General features: G+C 43.3%; 1 protein-coding gene across 1 annotated transcript; it reads right to left on the bottom strand.

Annotated features, from left to right (window-relative positions):
• On the bottom strand, positions 1-7,129 carry LOC127578331 (uncharacterized). Its single transcript, XM_052030236.1, has 2 exons — positions 5,972-7,129; positions 1-245 (listed from the first exon to the last, which is right to left on the bottom strand). The coding sequence occupies exons 1-2, from the start codon at positions 6,826-6,828 to the stop codon at positions 218-220; spliced, it is 885 nt and encodes a 294-aa protein (XP_051886196.1). The 5' UTR covers positions 6,829-7,129; the 3' UTR covers positions 1-217.
• Positions 7,130-18,526: the final 11,397 nt, after the last annotated feature.

Genomic DNA, 18,526 nt, shown 5'->3' with positions numbered 1-18,526 from the left:
TCTGGGTGATATGCAGATGATACAATCTGCTTTGCTCCCAGCTCATAGACTATTTGTTGAAAAATTTTTGACATAAAATTATTACCTTGATCAGATTGGATTTCTTTTGGCAAACCAAACAAGGTAAAAAATTTTACAAGAGCCTTTGACACCGTCTTGGCCTTAATATTTCTAAGGGGTATTGCCTCTGGAAATCTAGAAGTGGCACACATGATGGTTAACAAATACTGATTTCCAGTCTTAGACTTTGGTAATGGACCAACACAGTCCACAATCACCTTCGAAAAGGGCTCCCCAAAAGCAGGAATTGGCTTCAAAGGAGCCACAGGGGGTTTTTGATTTGGTTTACCTACCATCTGACATGTGTGGCAGGTTCGACAAAACATCACCACATCTTTTCTCAAACCAGGCCAATAGAATTGTTTCAAGATCTTCCCTACAGTTTTATTCACACCAAAATGACCACCCAAAGGCATACTGTGGGCCAGGTTTAAAATCTCATCCCTATAAACCTTTGGAACAACAACCTGATGAATAACTTCCCATTCCTCAGTAACAGGAACATGAGGAGGTCTCCATTTCCTCATTAACACTCCATTTTTGACATAATATCCAATTGGCACTTTCTCAATCTCCTCACATGAGAGAGCTTTTTCTTTCAATTCTGTCAACTCAGGGTCCTTTGTCTGTTCCACCATAAAATCCTTCCTCGACAAAGACAAATCTTTAAATTCAGGCTCCCTACAAGGATGTTGATCCTCCAGTGAAGACAGAAAAGTCTCAGATAAGGCATCATAGTTTTCTTCCTGTTTAGGACTGTCCCAAGGAACCACATCAGACTGCACCGGACTGTCTGTCTTGGCTAATTCTCTAGCTCTAGCTCGAGTCACCGCACATGATGGGTAAACATCTGGATCATTCTCAGACTCGTCAATCCTTGGTTTGGTCGTTAACCGTACCACAGGAACAATTTCTCCATCTGCAAGGTCATTTCCCAATAACAAAGAAACTCCTTCCACTGGCAAACTAGGTCTTATCCCTATCTCGACTGGTCCTTCTACGAACTTTGACTTTAAAATCACCCTGTGAAAAGGGACAGACATGGTCTCACCTGTAACGCCTCGTACTAGATTTACTTCACCAGTGTCACTTTCTTCACCAAAATTTAAAACACTGTCCAGCAAGAGAGATTGACTAGCCCCAGTATCTCTAAGAATTTTCACTGGCACCTGGGGTGACTCATCATTCAGTGAAACAAAACCCTCTGATACATACGAACGGAATTCTTTTCTCACCTCCTCCAACTTTTCCGCTTTTCCCTCTTGCAAGGACTGATCTTTAACAGCATCTCCTGAACCTTTTTGATTTTTAATTGCCTGAAAGCAAGCATTGGGCACAGCTTCCTTCTTTTTCTTCAAAAGGGCACAATTAGATATCACATGGCCAGGTTTCCTACAGTAATGACAAGTACGCTCAACCGGTTTCTCCAGCCCTGGCTTCTTTTCATCTTTTCCTTTTTGATTACCTCCCAATTTAATCTCCGGTTTACCTGGATTGTCTTTGTAACTCTTTTGAAAGGTTTTAGGTTGTCCCCATTTGGATTTATGGGTTAAAGCATAATCATCTGCCAACCTAGCAGTTTCTTGTAAAGTTTCCACTGCCTTTTCATTTAAATATGTTGTTAATTCAGCTGGAACACATCTTTTAAAGTCCTCCACCAGTATCAATTCTTTCAATTTATCAAAATCCCCATCTACATTTTTAGCCAGGCACCATCGTTCAAAACATATTCTCTTTCCATTGGCAAATTCCATATAAGTCTGATCTGCAGATTTCCTCAAGTCTCTAAATTTTTGTCTGTAAGCTTCAGGTACCAATTCATAGGCCTTCAACATAGCTTGTTTTACCTTGGTATAATCAGCTGCATCCTCAGCAGACAAAGCAGAATAAGCTTTTTGAGCTTTACCTTTAATCACACTCTGTACCATAAGAGCCCATCCTTTCCTTGGCCAGTTTGAACTCACAGCAACCTTTTCAAAATGTTGGAAATACTGATCAACCTGATCGTCCTCAAACGGAGGGACTAATCGAACCTCCCTGCTGGCTGAAAAACCATCTTCAGAATCAGATTCCAAACTCCTACGCTTCATTTGTAACTCATGCTGCCTCTGTTTCTCCTTCTCCTCACTATCCAGCTCCATCCTCTTCAATTCCATCTGCTTCATTGCTAGATCAGCCTCTATCTTCATCTGAGTTATCTTTTGTTCGGCCTCTAATTTCTTTTGCTCTCGTTCAGCCTCTATCTTTAACTGGGTTTGTTCTCGTTTGGCCTCTAATCTCTTTTGTTCGGCCTCTAATTTCTTTTGCTCTCGTTCAGCTTCTAATTTATTTTGCTCTCGTTCAGCCTCTATCTTTGCCAGCTGCACCGGTGCCTCAGAAATTGCTATTTCACTGCCAGGAAACTGTTTTAACACTTCCTTCTCAAACACCTTCTTTTCCACATAATGGCCAGCTATCAGTCTCTGAATATCTGCCTTTCTCATAGACTGCTTTACTTCTGTAAGGTTTAGCCTTGTAGCAATCTTTATCAAATCATCCTTTTTCGCCATCTCCAATCCCTTTGGGGTTGGTGACTCCAAAAATGCCTTAATATCCATTGCTGCTGGTTTCCACACACACAAGCCAATTAAAAAGAATTTATCAGACCTCCCTCAAAAATCTTTGGATTGAATCCCGAACAAATCTCGTCAATCTGGGAACGATCCCAGACGACACTCGTTAACCTTTGGGTTGGATCCCGGACGAGCCCCCAATTTTGTCACAAACCAGCAACAAAAGAAACACACTGAGCATGATTCAGTGTTAAAAACTATTTTATTAATCACTACTTATCATAATACGTAAAATAAAAGTAAAAATGTTAGTATGTTAGAATTCAAGAATGTTAAACCTCGAACGTTAACCCCAAAACTAAACTCGTCGTGTGTGTGTGTGGCAAAGTCCAAAACTCCCAGTTCCGGAATGGTTCTTAAAGTTCAGTTCCGCAAGCCATAAGGTGAAACATGAGCAAGGGCTTCTTCAACAACCACCGTTGTCTGAAGATAAGATGTAGATGTAGAGAACGTAGAGAGAGTAAATACGAAATCCAAATGTTCCACGATGGAACCCAAACGACACTTCAGTGTTTACTGGGTAGTGACTTCCTCACCCCGAAAAGCATCCGAACCGTGGTCGTCCACACACACAAATACCTGTTTCCTTCTACAGGTCAGCAACAAAGTGAACTCCACCGGATTACTTCCAACTTCCATACATGGATTTCAGTGGCAAACACAGTTATTGTTTCTCATCCATCGATAGAGAAAACAAGCAGGCTGGTGTCTCTCTCCCTTCTCTCTCCCTCTCCTTCTTCTTCTGACTTCTTCAACAACGTCATTACGTCCTTTATCTTCTATTGACGTAAGCACGCCCCACACACACATACACACACACTCTCTATCTTAAAGGGACTTTCACTGAGTCCGTAACACCTCCCACCTAAAAACAAATTTTCCCAAGAAAATTTTAACCGCGCATACAGTTAGTTATGTTAATAATTATCATGCTACACAACTACAGACTATCAGATTAGTACAGATACATGTTTCCCATTTAACATGGAGAAAGACAATCAGCAATCACATTCTCTTTGCCTTTAATGTGAGTTATCATGAGATCAAACTCTTGCAAAATTAAACTCCAGTTTAACAGCCTTCTGTTCTTGTTTTTGACTCGGCTCAGAAACACCAATGGGTTATGATCTGTATACACAGTCAATGGTTTCTGAGCGGTGCAAACATATACACTGAAATGTTGCAAGGCTAAAACAAGCGACAGTAATTCTTTCTCTATGGTGGAATAATTCTTTTGATGCTCATTAAATTTCTTTGAAAAGTAAGCTACAGGATGGTCAACATCATCAAGGTCACCCTTCTGCAACAACACAGCTCCTGCAGCTTCATCACTGGCATCTACTGCTAATGAAAATGGCTTTTCAAAGTCAGGTGTTTTGAGCACAGGATGGTAGCATAAAATGGCTTTCAGCTTCTCAAATGCTTCTTGACAAGAATCTGTCCAAACAAACTTTACTCCCTACTTCAGAAGATTAGTTAGGGGAAGAGCAATATCAGCAAAATTTTTACAAAACTTTCGGTAACATCCAACCATTCCCAAAAATCTTCTAACAGTCCTCGTACCTGTGGGAATAGGGAACTCAGATATTGCTTGAACTTTTGCCTGAACAGGAGCTTGCTTGCCTTGACCTACAACATAACCAAGATACGTCACAGTGGCATGGCCAAATTCACTTTTAGCCAAGTTAACTGTAAGGTTAGCCTTGGAAGGTCTTTCAAACAACCTTTCTAACGCAGAGATGTGATCCTCCCATGTATCATTCCAAGTCACTAAGTCGTCAATGTAGGCATCTGTATGTTTTAACCCATGAATCACTGAATTAATCATTCTTTGAAATGTTGCCGGAGCATTTTTCATTCCAAATGGCAAAACATTGTATTCATACAATCCAGAAGGGGTTATAAAGGCTGAAATCTCCCTTCCTCTATCTGTTAATGGAACACACCAGTACCCTTTTAATAGGTCAATCTTTGTAAGAAATTTTGCCTTTCCCACTCTGTCTATGCAATCATCCACCCTAGGAATAGGGTAAGCATCTGACTTTGTTACAGCATTCACTTTCCTGTAATCTGTGCAAAATCTAACAGTTCCATCAGGTTTAGGTACAATAACACAGGGCGAACTCCAATTTGAAGTAGAATGTCTAATAATATCATTTTCCAACATGTATTTGATTTCCTGATCAACAAGTTTACTTTTTTCCACATTCATTCGATATGGGTGTTGTTTGATTGGTTTTGCATCCCCAACATCAACGTCATGGGTAATTATCGATGTTCTGTTTGGAACATCTGGGAACAGATTTTTAAATTTTTAAATTAATTCTCTCATCTGTTGTTTTTGTGAAACTTGTAAATGGTCCAACTTCATTTCAAGGTTCTCCAGGATATTTTGGTTTTTTAGTTTCGATGGAACAATATTTGGTCTAAATTGGCCTTCCTCAACATCAACATCAGGCATTCTAGAAACAACCTTTACATCATCCACCAAGGCCACAACTGAATCCCTCTCATAATAAGGTTTTAGCATGTTTACATGACAGAGTTGTGTTTTCTTGCGTCTATCTGGTGTTTTGATTATATATGTTAGATCAGTCACTCGAGATTCAATAACATAGGGTCCAGAAAAACGAGATTGCAAGGGATTATTTTGGCTAGGGAAAAATACCAACACCTTTTGCCCCACTGCGAATGTCCTAGGCCGAGCATGTCTATCAAAATATGTCTTCATTCTTATCTGGCTTGTTTTCAAATTCTCTCTCGCTAGCTGGCAGACTGTCTCCAAACGAGTTTTAAATTTTTGGACATAGTCCAACAGACTCAAGTGCACTTCCTCATTAACCCATTGCTCTCTTAACAACTCCAAAGGTCCTCTCACCCTATGTCCAAATACAAGCTCAAACGGACTAAATCCTATTGACTCCTGGATCGATTCTCTGACGGCAAACAAAAGTAAATGGATACCTTCGTCCCAATCCTTGGTGTTTTCAAAGCAATAAGTCTTCAGCATATTTTTGAGAGTAGAATGAAATCTCTCCAGAGCTCCTTGAGATTCTGGGTGATATGCAGATGATACAATCTGCTTTGCTCCCAGCTCATAGACTATTTGTTGAAAAATTTTTGACATAAAATTATTACCTTGATCAGATTGGATTTCTTTTGGCAAACCAAACAAGGTAAAAAATTTTACAAGAGCCTTTGACACCGTCTTGGCCTTAATATTTCTAAGGGGTATTGCCTCTGGAAATCTAGAAGTGGCACACATGATGGTTAACAAATACTGATTTCCAGTCTTAGACTTTGGTAATGGACCAACACAGTCCACAATCACCTTCGAAAAGGGCTCCCCAAAAGCAGGAATTGGCTTCAAAGGAGCCACAGGGGGTTTTTGATTTGGTTTACCTACCATCTGACATGTGTGGCAGGTTCGACAAAACATCACCACATCTTTTCTCAAACCAGGCCAATAGAATTGTTTCAAGATCTTCCCTACAGTTTTATTCACACCAAAATGACCACCCAAAGGCATACTGTGGGCCAGGTTTAAAATCTCATCCCTATAAACCTTTGGAACAACAACCTGATGAATAACTTCCCATTCCTCAGTAACAGGAACATGAGGAGGTCTCCATTTCCTCATTAACACTCCATTTTTGACATAATATCCAATTGGCACTTTCTCAATCTCCTCACATGAGAGAGCTTTTTCTTTCAATTCTGTCAACTCAGGGTCCTTTGTCTGTTCCACCATAAAATCCTTCCTCGACAAAGACAAATCTTTAAATTCAGGCTCCCTACAAGGATGTTGATCCTCCAGTGAAGACAGAAAAGTCTCAGATAAGGCATCATAGTTTTCTTCCTGTTTAGGACTGTCCCAAGGAACCACATCAGACTGCACCGGACTGTCTGTCTTGGCTAATTCTCTAGCTCTAGCTCGAGTCACCGCACATGATGGGTAAACATCTGGATCATTCTCAGACTCGTCAATCCTTGGTTTGGTCGTTAACCGTACCACAGGAACAATTTCTCCATCTGCAAGGTCATTTCCCAATAACAAAGAAACTCCTTCCACTGGCAAACTAGGTCTTATCCCTATCTCGACTGGTCCTTCTACGAACTTTGACTTTAAAATCACCCTGTGAAAAGGGACAGACATGGTCTCACCTGTAACGCCTCGTACTAGATTTACTTCACCAGTGTCACTTTCTTCACCAAAATTTAAAACACTGTCCAGCAAGAGAGATTGACTAGCCCCAGTATCTCTAAGAATTTTCACTGGCACCTGGGGTGACTCATCATTCAGTGAAACAAAACCCTCTGATACATACGAACGGAATTCTTTTCTCACCTCCTCCAACTTTTCCGCTTTTCCCTCTTGCAAGGACTGATCTTTAACAGCATCTCCTGAACCTTTTTGATTTTTAATTGCCTGAAAGCAAGCATTGGGCACAGCTTCCTTCTTTTTCTTCAAAAGGGCACAATTAGATATCACATGGCCAGGTTTCCTACAGTAATGACAAGTACGCTCAACCGGTTTCTCCAGCCCTGGCTTCTTTTCATCTTTTCCTTTTTGATTACCTCCCAATTTAATCTCCGGTTTACCTGGATTGTCTTTGTAACTCTTTTGAAAGGTTTTAGGTTGTCCCCATTTGGATTTATGGGTTAAAGCATAATCATCTGCCAACCTAGCAGTTTCTTGTAAAGTTTCCACTGCCTTTTCATTTAAATATGTTGTTAATTCAGCTGGAACACATCTTTTAAAGTCCTCCACCAGTATCAATTCTTTCAATTTATCAAAATCCCCATCTACATTTTTAGCCAGGCACCATCGTTCAAAACATATTCTCTTTCCATTGGCAAATTCCATATAAGTCTGAACTGCAGATTTCCTCAAGTCTCTAAATTTTTGTCTGTAAGCTTCAGGTACCAATTCATAGGCCTTCAACATAGCTTGTTTTACCTTGGTATAATCAGCTGCATCCTCAGCAGACAAAGCAGAATAAGCTTTTTGAGCTTTACCTTTAATCACACTCTGTACCATAAGAGCCCATCCTTTCCTTGGCCAGTTTGAACTCACAGCAACCTTTTCAAAATGTTGGAAATACTGATCAACCTGATCGTCCTCAAACGGAGGGACTAATCGAACCTCCCTGCTGGCTGAAAAACCATCTTCAGAATCAGATTCCAAACTCCTACGCTTCATTTGTAACTCATGCTGCCTCTGTTTCTCCTTCTCCTCACTATCCAGCTCCATCCTCTTCAATTCCATCTGCTTCATTGCTAGATCAGCCTCTATCTTCATCTGAGTTATCTTTTGTTCGGCCTCTAATTTCTTTTGCTCTCGTTCAGCTTCTAATTTCTTTTGTTCTCGTTCAGCCTCTATCTTTAACTGGGTTTGTTCTCGTTTGGCCTCTAATCTCTTTTGTTCGGCCTCTAATTTCTTTTGCTCTCGTTCAGCTTCTAATTTATTTTGCTCTCGTTCAGCCTCTATCTTTGCCAGCTGCACCGGTGCCTCAGAAATTGCTATTTCACTGCCAGGAAACTGTTTTAACACTTCCTTCTCAAACACCTTCTTTTCCACATAATGGCCAGCTATCAGTCTCTGAATATCTGCCTTTCTCATAGACTGCTTTACTTCTGTAAGGTTTAGCCTTGTAGCAATCTTTATCAAATCATCCTTTTTCGCCATCTCCAATCCCTTTGGGGTTGGTGACTCCAAAAATGCCTTAATATCCATTGCTGCTGGTTTCCACACACACAAGCCAATTAAAAAGAATTTATCAGACCTCCCTCAAAAATCTTTGGATTGAATCCCGAACAAATCTCGTCAATCTGGGGAACGATCCCAGACGACACTCGTTAACCTTTGGGTTGGATCCCGGACGAGCCCCCAATTTTGTCACAAACCAGCAACAAAAGAAACACACTGAGCATGATTCAGTGTTAAAGACTATTTTATTAATCACTACTTATCATAATACGTAAAATAAAAGTAAAAATGTTAGTATGTTAGAATTCAAGAATGTTAAACCTCGAACGTTAACCCCAAAACTAAACTCGTCGTGTGTGTGTGTGGCAAAGTCCAAAACTCCCAGTTCCGGAATGGTTCTTAAAGTTCAGTTCCGCAAGCCATAAGGTGAAACATGAGCAAGGGCTTCTTCAACAACCACCGTTGTCTGAAGATAAGATGTAGATGTAGAGAACGTAGAGAGAGTAAATACGAAATCCAAATGTTCCACGATGGAACCCAAACGACACTTCAGTGTTTACTGGGTAGTGACTTCCTCACCCCGAAAAGCATCCGAACCGTGGTCGTCCACACACACAAATACCTGTTTCCTTCTACAGGTCAGCAACAAAGTGAACTCCACCGGATTACTTCCAACTTCCATACATGGATTTCAGTGGCAAACACAGTTATTGTTTCTCATCCATCGATAGAGAAAACAAGCAGGCTGGTGTCTCTCTCCCTTCTCTCTCCCTCTCCTTCTTCTTCTGACTTCTTCAACAACGTCATTACGTCCTTTATCTTCTATTGACGTAAGCACGCCCCACACACACATACACACACACTCTCTATCTTAAAGGGACTTTCACTGAGTCCGTAACACGGCCTTCAAATTAGATCTCCCGAAGTGTATCACTTCACACTTTACTGGGTTGAACTCCATCTGCCACTTCTCAGCCCAGGTCTGCATTCTATCAATATCCTGTTGTAATCTACAGCAACCTTCTACACTATCCACAACACCACCAACCTTTGTATCATCAACTAACTTACTAACCCACCCTTCCACATCCTCATCCACGTCATTTATAAAAATCACATATATTTACCACAGCTGCAGCAGCAGATTTGGGTACCACTACCCCTGCTACGATTTCCTGAATAAGGTGATGGCGTACTCCTGTATTGTGATATTCTCCTTCCACAACCTCTCAGTTGCCTTCCTCCCCAAACTTCATTTCCCCACACGACGTCCTGTGTATTTTCTTTGAGGGGAAACATTCCAACTGCTCCTGATGCCTTCCTGGATTTAGAACGTAACTCCTCCACTTCCTTCCCACTCGGAACTTCCTACACAATATCCATGTCTCACTGTGGCTCTCGTCAGTAGGGTCAAAACTATCACAGGTCTGTTGGGAATTTTCAGTTGAATGTGAGACTAAAGTACTAATCCAGCACGGTCTCTTTATTTTAAATAAACGTTGTCTATTTATGTTTGGACCATAAACCCCTTCAAAAAGAAGTCATAAATAGTTTACAAATGCTATGGACTGTTCTTCTGTTCATTGTTTACACCTATTTAATCTTGATGTAGGGCGTCCCCTGGTAAATACCACAAATGATAAAACTGACCCTTTCTTATTGTCTACGGAACCTCCACCTTGTTTCCTGAGGGTGCAGTGAGGCTGAAAGCACAGCTGAATAAGACAACCATTGTCTTTAGCCAGAGGGTAGTGAATTTGTGGAACTCCTTGCCATGTACAGCAGTGGAAGCCAGATCAGTGGGGGCGTTCAAGGAGGAGATAGATAGATATCTAAATAGTCAGGATATCAAGGGATATGGGGATAAGGCCGGTAATTGGGATTAGAATAGTTTTTTTTTCTTCTTCTTCCCCCATTCTCCATTTCTCATTTCTATTTCCCTTTCCTTGGAGCAGACTCGATGGGCCGAATGGCCTGCTTCTGCTCCCTTGTCTTGTGATCTTGTGATTGTCGACATTACGCTTGACAGCTGTGGCAGGGCTTGCGCGATATAACTTCCTACAGGGCGAGATCGGGTTGCATAAGCGGCAATGACCCATCACTCCCGGATGAGCTCAATGCCTTTACGCACGTTTTGATGGGGAGAACTGTGACACATCCACACGAGCCCCCACATCTCTGGATGACCCTGTAATCTCAGTCTCTGAGGCCGACGTCTGGGCATCCTTCAAGAGGGTGAACCCACGAAAGGCGTCTGGGCCAGACGGCATACCTGGCCATGTATTACAGATCTGTGCGGACCAACTGGCCGGACTATTTACAGCCAGATTCAACCTCTCGTTTCTGCGGCCTGAGGTTCCCATCTGTTTCAAAAAGGCATCTGTTGTACCAGTGCGCAAGAAGAGCATGGTGACCTGCCTCAATGACTACCATCTGGTGGCACTTTACTTCACATATTATTACTGTTACTCTTTTTTGGTGAGCTACTGCTGTTATTTTATTCACTCGATGAAAAAGAGAAATTACTGAGTGTTACATGTGGCATTTAAATTACTTCACGAACCTGTTGACTAAATCTATTCATTGAGTGCATGCCTTGTACCACTACTTCCAATTGCCCGTTGCTGGTATTTGGATTTACCTCCTAAGATAATTTGTGTGATCCATGAATTATGTTGATCCTGGATCAAAAGGGGGGGGGGGGGGGGGGGGTGTAGCAGCCAGAGAGAGGTATCAAGTATCCCATCAGCCTCAGGGAGGACACACTGCTGGCTGGGAAGAGATGTTGGGAACCACAGCACAATGAAGCACAGGGTAGGTCGTGTCACCGAACCCTGGTCAGTATCAAGTGAGAACACGGCTGAGACAGCTTTACAGCCCTGTGTATCATCCCATTGTAAACCATCCCGCTGTGAGCTATCAAGAAGACAGAACAAGCAAGCGGTGATGTTTTGGGAATGACATCTTTTGGGAAAGGACAATTTGATAAATTACAAAAGCTCAAACAAACACCTTGGTAATTAAGCAAATAATTATGGGATGGCACCAGCAGGAATTTGAAGAAATTAAAGAAACACGTACTCATATGGATAAGGATTAGAATTACAGCTGTGTAAATGGCAATAAAGAACTAAGCAATGTTTGGAAGGTAGGCAGAGAAATGTATAAAAAGGTGCCTTAAGGGATGACCAGCTGCAACAACTCCAGAGACTAACCACTGACTGAAGATTACCCTGAGTCAGGGACTCAGGGAAGAACTGGCCAAGATCGAAGCCTGCCAGGTCATCAAGAGTGGGTAATATCAGAATACAGGTAGCGGGTTTTGGAAGCTGTGAAGGTAAGCTGAAGAGTTTTGTAACTATAACAGTTGTGAAACTAAAGGGTTAATGAGTCTTGTTTGAAACTATGCAGTGACCTTTGGGTTGTTTGAACTAATTGTGATTAATAAAGAAGTATAGTTGTTAGACAAAGTCATTGTCTGGTGTGTTTTATCATGAACTGCGTTGAATTGGCAACATTTGGCATTCTTGGGTGGGCTCAATCAGAAGCGATTCTATTAACATCCCGAGTTGAACTACTGTGTAAATTATCTAAATTTTGTACTAATGGCTGGGTTAGAGTTGTGAAACTAAAAAGTTAATTAGTCTTGTTTGAAGCTACGCAGTGAATATTTGAATTGTTTGCACAAATTGTGATTAATAAAGAAGTATAGTTGTTGGGCAAAGTCATCCATCTGTGATATTGGCTCAGTTTTTTTGTCCCTCTCCATCAGCACACCTTAACCTGCTCTTTCCAAAACCTCACACATCTTCATCACCCTCTAACTGCTCCATGAACAACCCATCCCCAAGCCAACCCTGGCCTCACCCTATCAGGGATATTCCCTTTTATCCCATCCATTCTTCCCCACCTTCTCTACAACATAAGATGAACTCTTTTTCCCTTTTTCCCAGTTTTGATGAAAGGTCATCGACCTAAAACATTATCTCTGTTTTTCTCTCTGCAGACACTTCCTGACCTGATGAGTGTTTCCTGCACTTTCTCTTTTATTTAGTGTTCAATGTAGACTTGTACATGTTCAGCAACACTCCTCATTAATTTAACTGCACTGTCTTGAGTTTGATGGCACCTTCCAGGAGAACATTACACACTTATTCCAGGGTCAAGTTGAAATATCACTGGTTGCACCTACCAACATTTTTGCGTATATAAATTTAGTGCATGTTCCTTTCATTGAATTGACCTTGATTGGCTGAAGTTTATTGTTAGCTAGGAACTAACTGGGGGATTTCTAAGGGTGATCCCCTTCAAAGACTTTGTTAAGTTTTGCAGTTAGCATGAAGCATTTAACTCAACATTAACCTTATCATAATGTCTTTCTGCAGTTTTAGACAATTGTTAAACCAGTTCTTTATTCTGGGCTGTTGTACTGTTAATTAAGTGGCTTGCCTGTGGGTTAGGAGTGGCTCAGGTGTTTGGAGTATTAATTAGTCTAAATCTACAAGGGTGTAATTTATATCTGAAGTACACAAAAACACAAACATTCTTTCCAGGTGAAATAATGATCCACTTGCACTTCTTCCAACCGTGTGTCCTGCATTCAGTGTTCACAGTGTGGTCTCCTCTGCCTCGGAGAAACCAAATGCAGTGTAGGTGATCACTATGCAGAACCCTACACTCAATCCACAGAGCCACCCCGAGGTCCCTGTTACCTGTCACTTTTAATTCCCCATCCCACTCCCACTCTGATCTCTCTGTCTGTGGCGTCCTGCACTGTCATCATGAGGCACAATGCAAGCTCAAAGAACAGCGCCTCATATTCTGTCTGGGCATGTTGCAGCCTTCTGGGCTCAATGTTAAATTCTCAGACTTTAGATCACATGTTCTTTCCTCCTACTGTATAAGAAACATCTTTGTCTGCTATCCTTTCCTCTCTGTCTATTGTCTGCCCCGCTGGGCATGTCCCAGGATGTCAGAACCCACATCAGCAACAAATTACACAGCCTTACTGGCTTTACCTGATCCCACCTCCCACCTGCCACCAGTCTATCTGAGAAATTCCCTTTGTTCCACCTATCGCCTTCCCCCACCTTCACTGCCACCGAGACTAATTTGTTTCGCTCTTTCTCAGGTCCAATAAAAGGTTCCTCATCGCTAACGATAGCTGCTTCTCTCTCCACAGCTGCTGCCTGACCCAGCACTTTCTGCTTTTATTTCAGAATTCCAGTATCTGCAGTCTTTTTAATATTTTTAAGAAAAATGGGAGCAGTAATAGGTCCGTCAAACCTGTCCCACCATTCAATATGATCGTGGCTGATCTACCCCAGGCCTCATCTCCTCTTCTGTGCCAGTTCCCCATAGTCCTCAATCCCACGATCTTTCAAAAATTTATTGACATCGTCCTTAAATAGTTTGAATGAACTAGATTCCAGAACCCTCCAGGATAGGGAATCCCAAAGATTCACCACCCTCAGTGAAAGGAAAATTCTATGCATCTTCATCTTAAGTGACTGGCCTCCTTTCTTGTAACCATGTCCCATGGAGTGTGAGTTGTGTTTCACAGAGCAGGAGCCAGGACTTGGAGCGAGAGACACACTTGCATTTTGTTAGTTAATAATTGCTTGACTGATTAGCTAATTGGCGCATCCAATAAAAAGAAGTCAGGGTCAAGCGGAGGGGTCAGCGTTGGAGTGGGCAGTTTTGGAGTGGTCAGTATTAGATTGGGACCGTGAGGCTTTGGCTGAAGAGATTTTGGCAAGAAAAGGAAGTGAGCAGAGGCTAAGGTGAGATTCTGGTAAAGGTCTCTTTCTTACTTTCTTATTGCACAGTTAGAGCAGTGGGAATGGCAGTCAGGGCAGTGGTATGCTGCTCTTGCAGGGTGTGGGAAATCAGGGAGACCTGATGTCCCTGATGACTACACCTGCAAGAAGTACATCCAGGTGCCTGTAGCGGTTAGCGCGACGCTATTACAGCGCCAGCGACCCGGGTTCAATTCCCGCTGCTGTCTGTAAGGAGCTTGTATGTTCTCCCCATGTCTGCGTGGCTTTCCTCCGGGTGCTCCGGTTTCCTCCCACATTCCAAAGACGTACAGGTTAGGAAGTTGTAGGCATGCTATGTTGGCGCCGGAAGCGTGGCGACAATTGCGGGCTGCCCCCAGAACATTCTAGACAAAAATGCATTTCACTGTGTGTTTCGATGTACTTGTGACTAATAAAGACCTGATCTTATCCTTACAGACCATGTTAGGGAACTGGAGCTGGAACTGGATGACCTTCGGATCATTTGGGAAACTGAGGAGATGATAGACGGGAGTTACCGGCAGGCAGTCACACCTGGGTTGCAGGATACAGGTAGCTGAGTGACCGCCAGGAGAGAGAAAGGGAATAGGCGGTCAGTGCAGGGTACCCTGTGCCGTCCCCTCAATAACAAGCATATCATATTGGGTACTGTTGGGGGGGGGGGACCTACCAGGGGAAAGCTACAGCGGCCAGGTCTCTGGCACCGAGTCTGGCTCTGTGGCGCAGGTGGGAAGGGGGGGAGAAGAGGAGAGCAATAGCGATAGGGGATTCATTGATTCGGGGAACAGACAGGAGATTCTGTGGATGAGAACGAGACTGCCAGATGTACGCTGCCTCTGCTCCCAGATACAGGGTCAGAGACGTCTCGGATCGAGTCCACGGTATTCTTAAGGGGGAGGGTGAGCAGCCAGAAGTCGTGGTCCACATCGGTACCAACAACATAGATAGGAAAAGGGATGAGGTCCTGAAGAGGGAATACAGGGAGTTAGGAAGGAAGCTAAAAAACTGGACCCCAAGGGTGGTAATCTCTGGATTGCTACCTGTGCCACACACCAGGGAGGGAAAGAATAGGAAGATACGGCAGACAAACGTGTGGCTGAGGAGTTGGTGCAGAGGGCAGGGTTTCAGATTTGTGGATCACTTGAATCTCTTCTGGGGAAGGTGGGACCTGTAGAAAAGTGACGGCTTACACCTGAACTCGAGAGGGACCAATGTCCTTGCGAGCAGGTTTGCTGTTGGGGAAGGTTTAAACTAGGTAGGCAGGGGGATGGGAACCAGTGTTAAGTCAGATGATGGAGCACTTGGTGTTAAAGGTAGATGCAGTGTGCAGAGAGACCGTGAGGAAGGATAGGCAGTGGATAGGGCATAAACGCAGTCAGTTGGATGGGTTGAAATGTGTTTAATGTGGGAAGTATTAAGAATAAAGGTGATGAACTCAGAGTATGGATCAGCACGTGGAATTACGTTGTTGTGGCCATTACAGAGATTTGACTGTCGCAAGGGCAGGACTGACTGCTTGATGTTCCGGGGTTTAGATACTTCAAAAGGGATCAAGGGGGAGGTAAAAGGAGGGGGTGGGGGAGGGAGTGGCATTGCTCATTAGGGATAGTATCACAGCTGCAGAAAGGGAGGGCGTCGTGGAGAGATCGTCTACGGAGTTAGTGTGAGTAGAAGTCAGAAGGAGGAAGGGAGTGATCACTCTATTGGGAGTATTCTATAGGCCCCCAATAGCACCGGGACACCGAGGAGCAGAGAAGTAGGCAGATTTTAGAAAGGTTCAAAACTAACAGGGTTGTTGTCATGGGTGACTTCAAACTTCCCTACTATTGATTGGCACCTCCTTAGTGCAAAAGGTTCAGATGGGACAAAATTTGTTAGGTGTGTCCAGGAAGGATTCCTGACACATTATGTGGACAAGCCAACTAGAGAAGAGGCCATGCTGGATCTTGTACTAGGCAATGAACCTGGTCAGGTGACAGACCTCTCGGTGGGCAAGCATTTCAGAGATAGTGACCACAACTCCCTGACCTTTAGCGTAGCCATGGACAAGGGTAGGAGCAGACAATATGGGAAAGTTTTTAATTCGGGGAGAGCTAATTATGATGGTATTAGGCAGGAACTTGGGAGCATAAATTGGGAACAGATGCTTTCAGGGAAATGCACAGCAGAAATGTGGAGGCTGTTTAGGGACCACTTGTATGGGGTTCTGGATAGGTTTGTCCCACTGAGGCAGGGAAAGGATGAAGGAACCATGGTTGACAAGAGAGGTGAAACATTTAGTCAAGAGGAAGAAGGAAGCATAATTAAGGTTTAGGAAGCAAAAATCAGGCCGGGCTCTTGAGAATTATAAGGTATCCAGGAAGGGGCTTAAGAAGGGACTTAGGAGAGCTCTAAGGGGACATGAGAAGGCCTTCACAAGTAGGATTAAGGAAAACCCCAAGGCATTCTATATGTATGTGAAGAACAGGAGAATGACGAGGGTGAGGGTAGGACCTCTCAGGGATAAAGGGGGAAACATGTGCCTGGAGATAGGGGAAGTCCTTAACAAATACCTTGCTTCAGTGTTCACTAGGGAGGGGGACCTTGAGGTCAGTATAGAACAGGCTAATGTGCTGGAGCATGTTGAGGTTAAGAAAGAGGCAGTGTTGGAGCTTCTAAGAAAACATCAAGATAGATAAGTCCCTGGGACTGGATGGAGTATACCCCGGGTTATTACGGGAACGAGGGAAGAAATTACTGGGGCATTGACGATGATATTTGCATCCTCCCTGGCCACAGGAGAGGTACCAGAGGATTGGAGGATGGCAAATGTTGTTCCCTTGTTCAAGAAAGGTAAAAGGGGTAATCCTGGGAATGATAGATCAGTGAGTCTTACGTCAGTGGTGGGCAAACTATTGGAGAGGATTCTTAGGGTCAGGATTTATGAGCATTTGGAGAATCAGAGTCTTATTAGGGATAGTCAGCATGGCTTTGTAAGGGGCAGGTCATGCCTCACAAGCCTGAGAGTTTTTTGAGGAGGTGAGAAAACTAATTGATGAAGGTAGAGTGGTGGATGTGGTGTATATGGACTTTAGTAAGGCAGTTGACAAGGTTCCCCGTGGTAGGCTCATCCAGAAAGTCATGAGGCATGGGATCCATGGAGACTTGGCTGCGTGAATTCAGACTTGGCTTGCCCACAGAAGGCAGAGGGTGGTTGTAGATGGAGAGTATTCTGCCTGGAGGTCGGTGACCAGTGGTGTTCTGCGGGGATCTGTTCTGGGACCCCTGCCCTTTTTATAAGTGACTTGGATAAGGAAGTGGAGGGATGGGTTGGTAAGTTTGCAGATGACACAAAGGTTGAAGGTGTTGTGGATAGTGTAGAAGGTTGTCGTAGGATAGAGAAAGGATGCAGAGTTGGACAGAGAAGTGGCAGATGGAGTTCAACCTGGACAAGTGTGAAATGATACACTTTGGAAGATTGAACTGGAAGGCAGAGTACAAAGTTAACGGAAGGATTCTTAGCAGTGTAGAGCAACAGAGGGACCTAGGGGTCCAAGTCCATAGATCCCTCAAGGTTGCTGTGCAGGTCAATGGGGTCGTTAAGAAGGCGTATGGTGTGCTGGCCTTCATTAGTCGTGGTATTGAGTTCAAGACCACCAGGTAATGTTGCAGCTCTATAGAACTCTGGTTAGACCACACTTGGAGTATTGTGTTCAGTTCTGCTCATCTCATTATAGAAAGGATATGGAAGCTTTAGAGAGGGTACAGTGGAGATTTACCAGGATGCTGGCTGGATTAGAGAACATGTCTTATGAGGAAAGGTTGAGTAAGCTGGGGCTTTTCTCTTCGGAGAGATTCAGGATGAGCGGTGACTTGATAGAGGTATCTAAGATTATGAGAGGCATAGATAGAGTGGACAGCCAGCACCTTTTTCCAAGGTTGGCAGTGGCCAATACCAGAGGACACCAGTTAAAGGGCAAAGTTTAGGGGGGATGTCAGAGGTGGGTTTTTACAGAGAGAGTGGTGGGTGCCTGGAACATTCTGCTGGGGGTGTTGGTAGAGCATGATACAATAGGGACATTTAAAAGACTCCTAGATAGGCTCACGGAAGTAAGAAAAAGGAAGGGTTATGGGCTGTGTAGGAGGGAAGGGTGAGGTTGGTCATAGAGTAGATTTATATAGGTCAGCACAACATTGTGGGCCGAAGGGCCCGTACTGTGCTGTACTGTTCTATGTTCTATGAGTAGCCCAGAGGCCTCCTTATCCAGGGTGAAAAGCCTGGGATTCCACTGAATGACGGGAAGAGATGCTGTTCTGGATTCTGCACTGTGAGTTAATTCAATAAATTAAAGGAGAGGAAGAAAAAA

This window comes from Pristis pectinata, chromosome 15 (assembly GCF_009764475.1).
Source record: "Pristis pectinata isolate sPriPec2 chromosome 15, sPriPec2.1.pri, whole genome shotgun sequence".
In the NCBI taxonomy this organism is placed as follows: domain Eukaryota; kingdom Metazoa; phylum Chordata; class Chondrichthyes; order Rhinopristiformes; family Pristidae; genus Pristis; species Pristis pectinata.
Note: the sequence above shows the minus strand (reverse complement) of the source record. Positions and strands in the feature narration are given on the sequence as shown.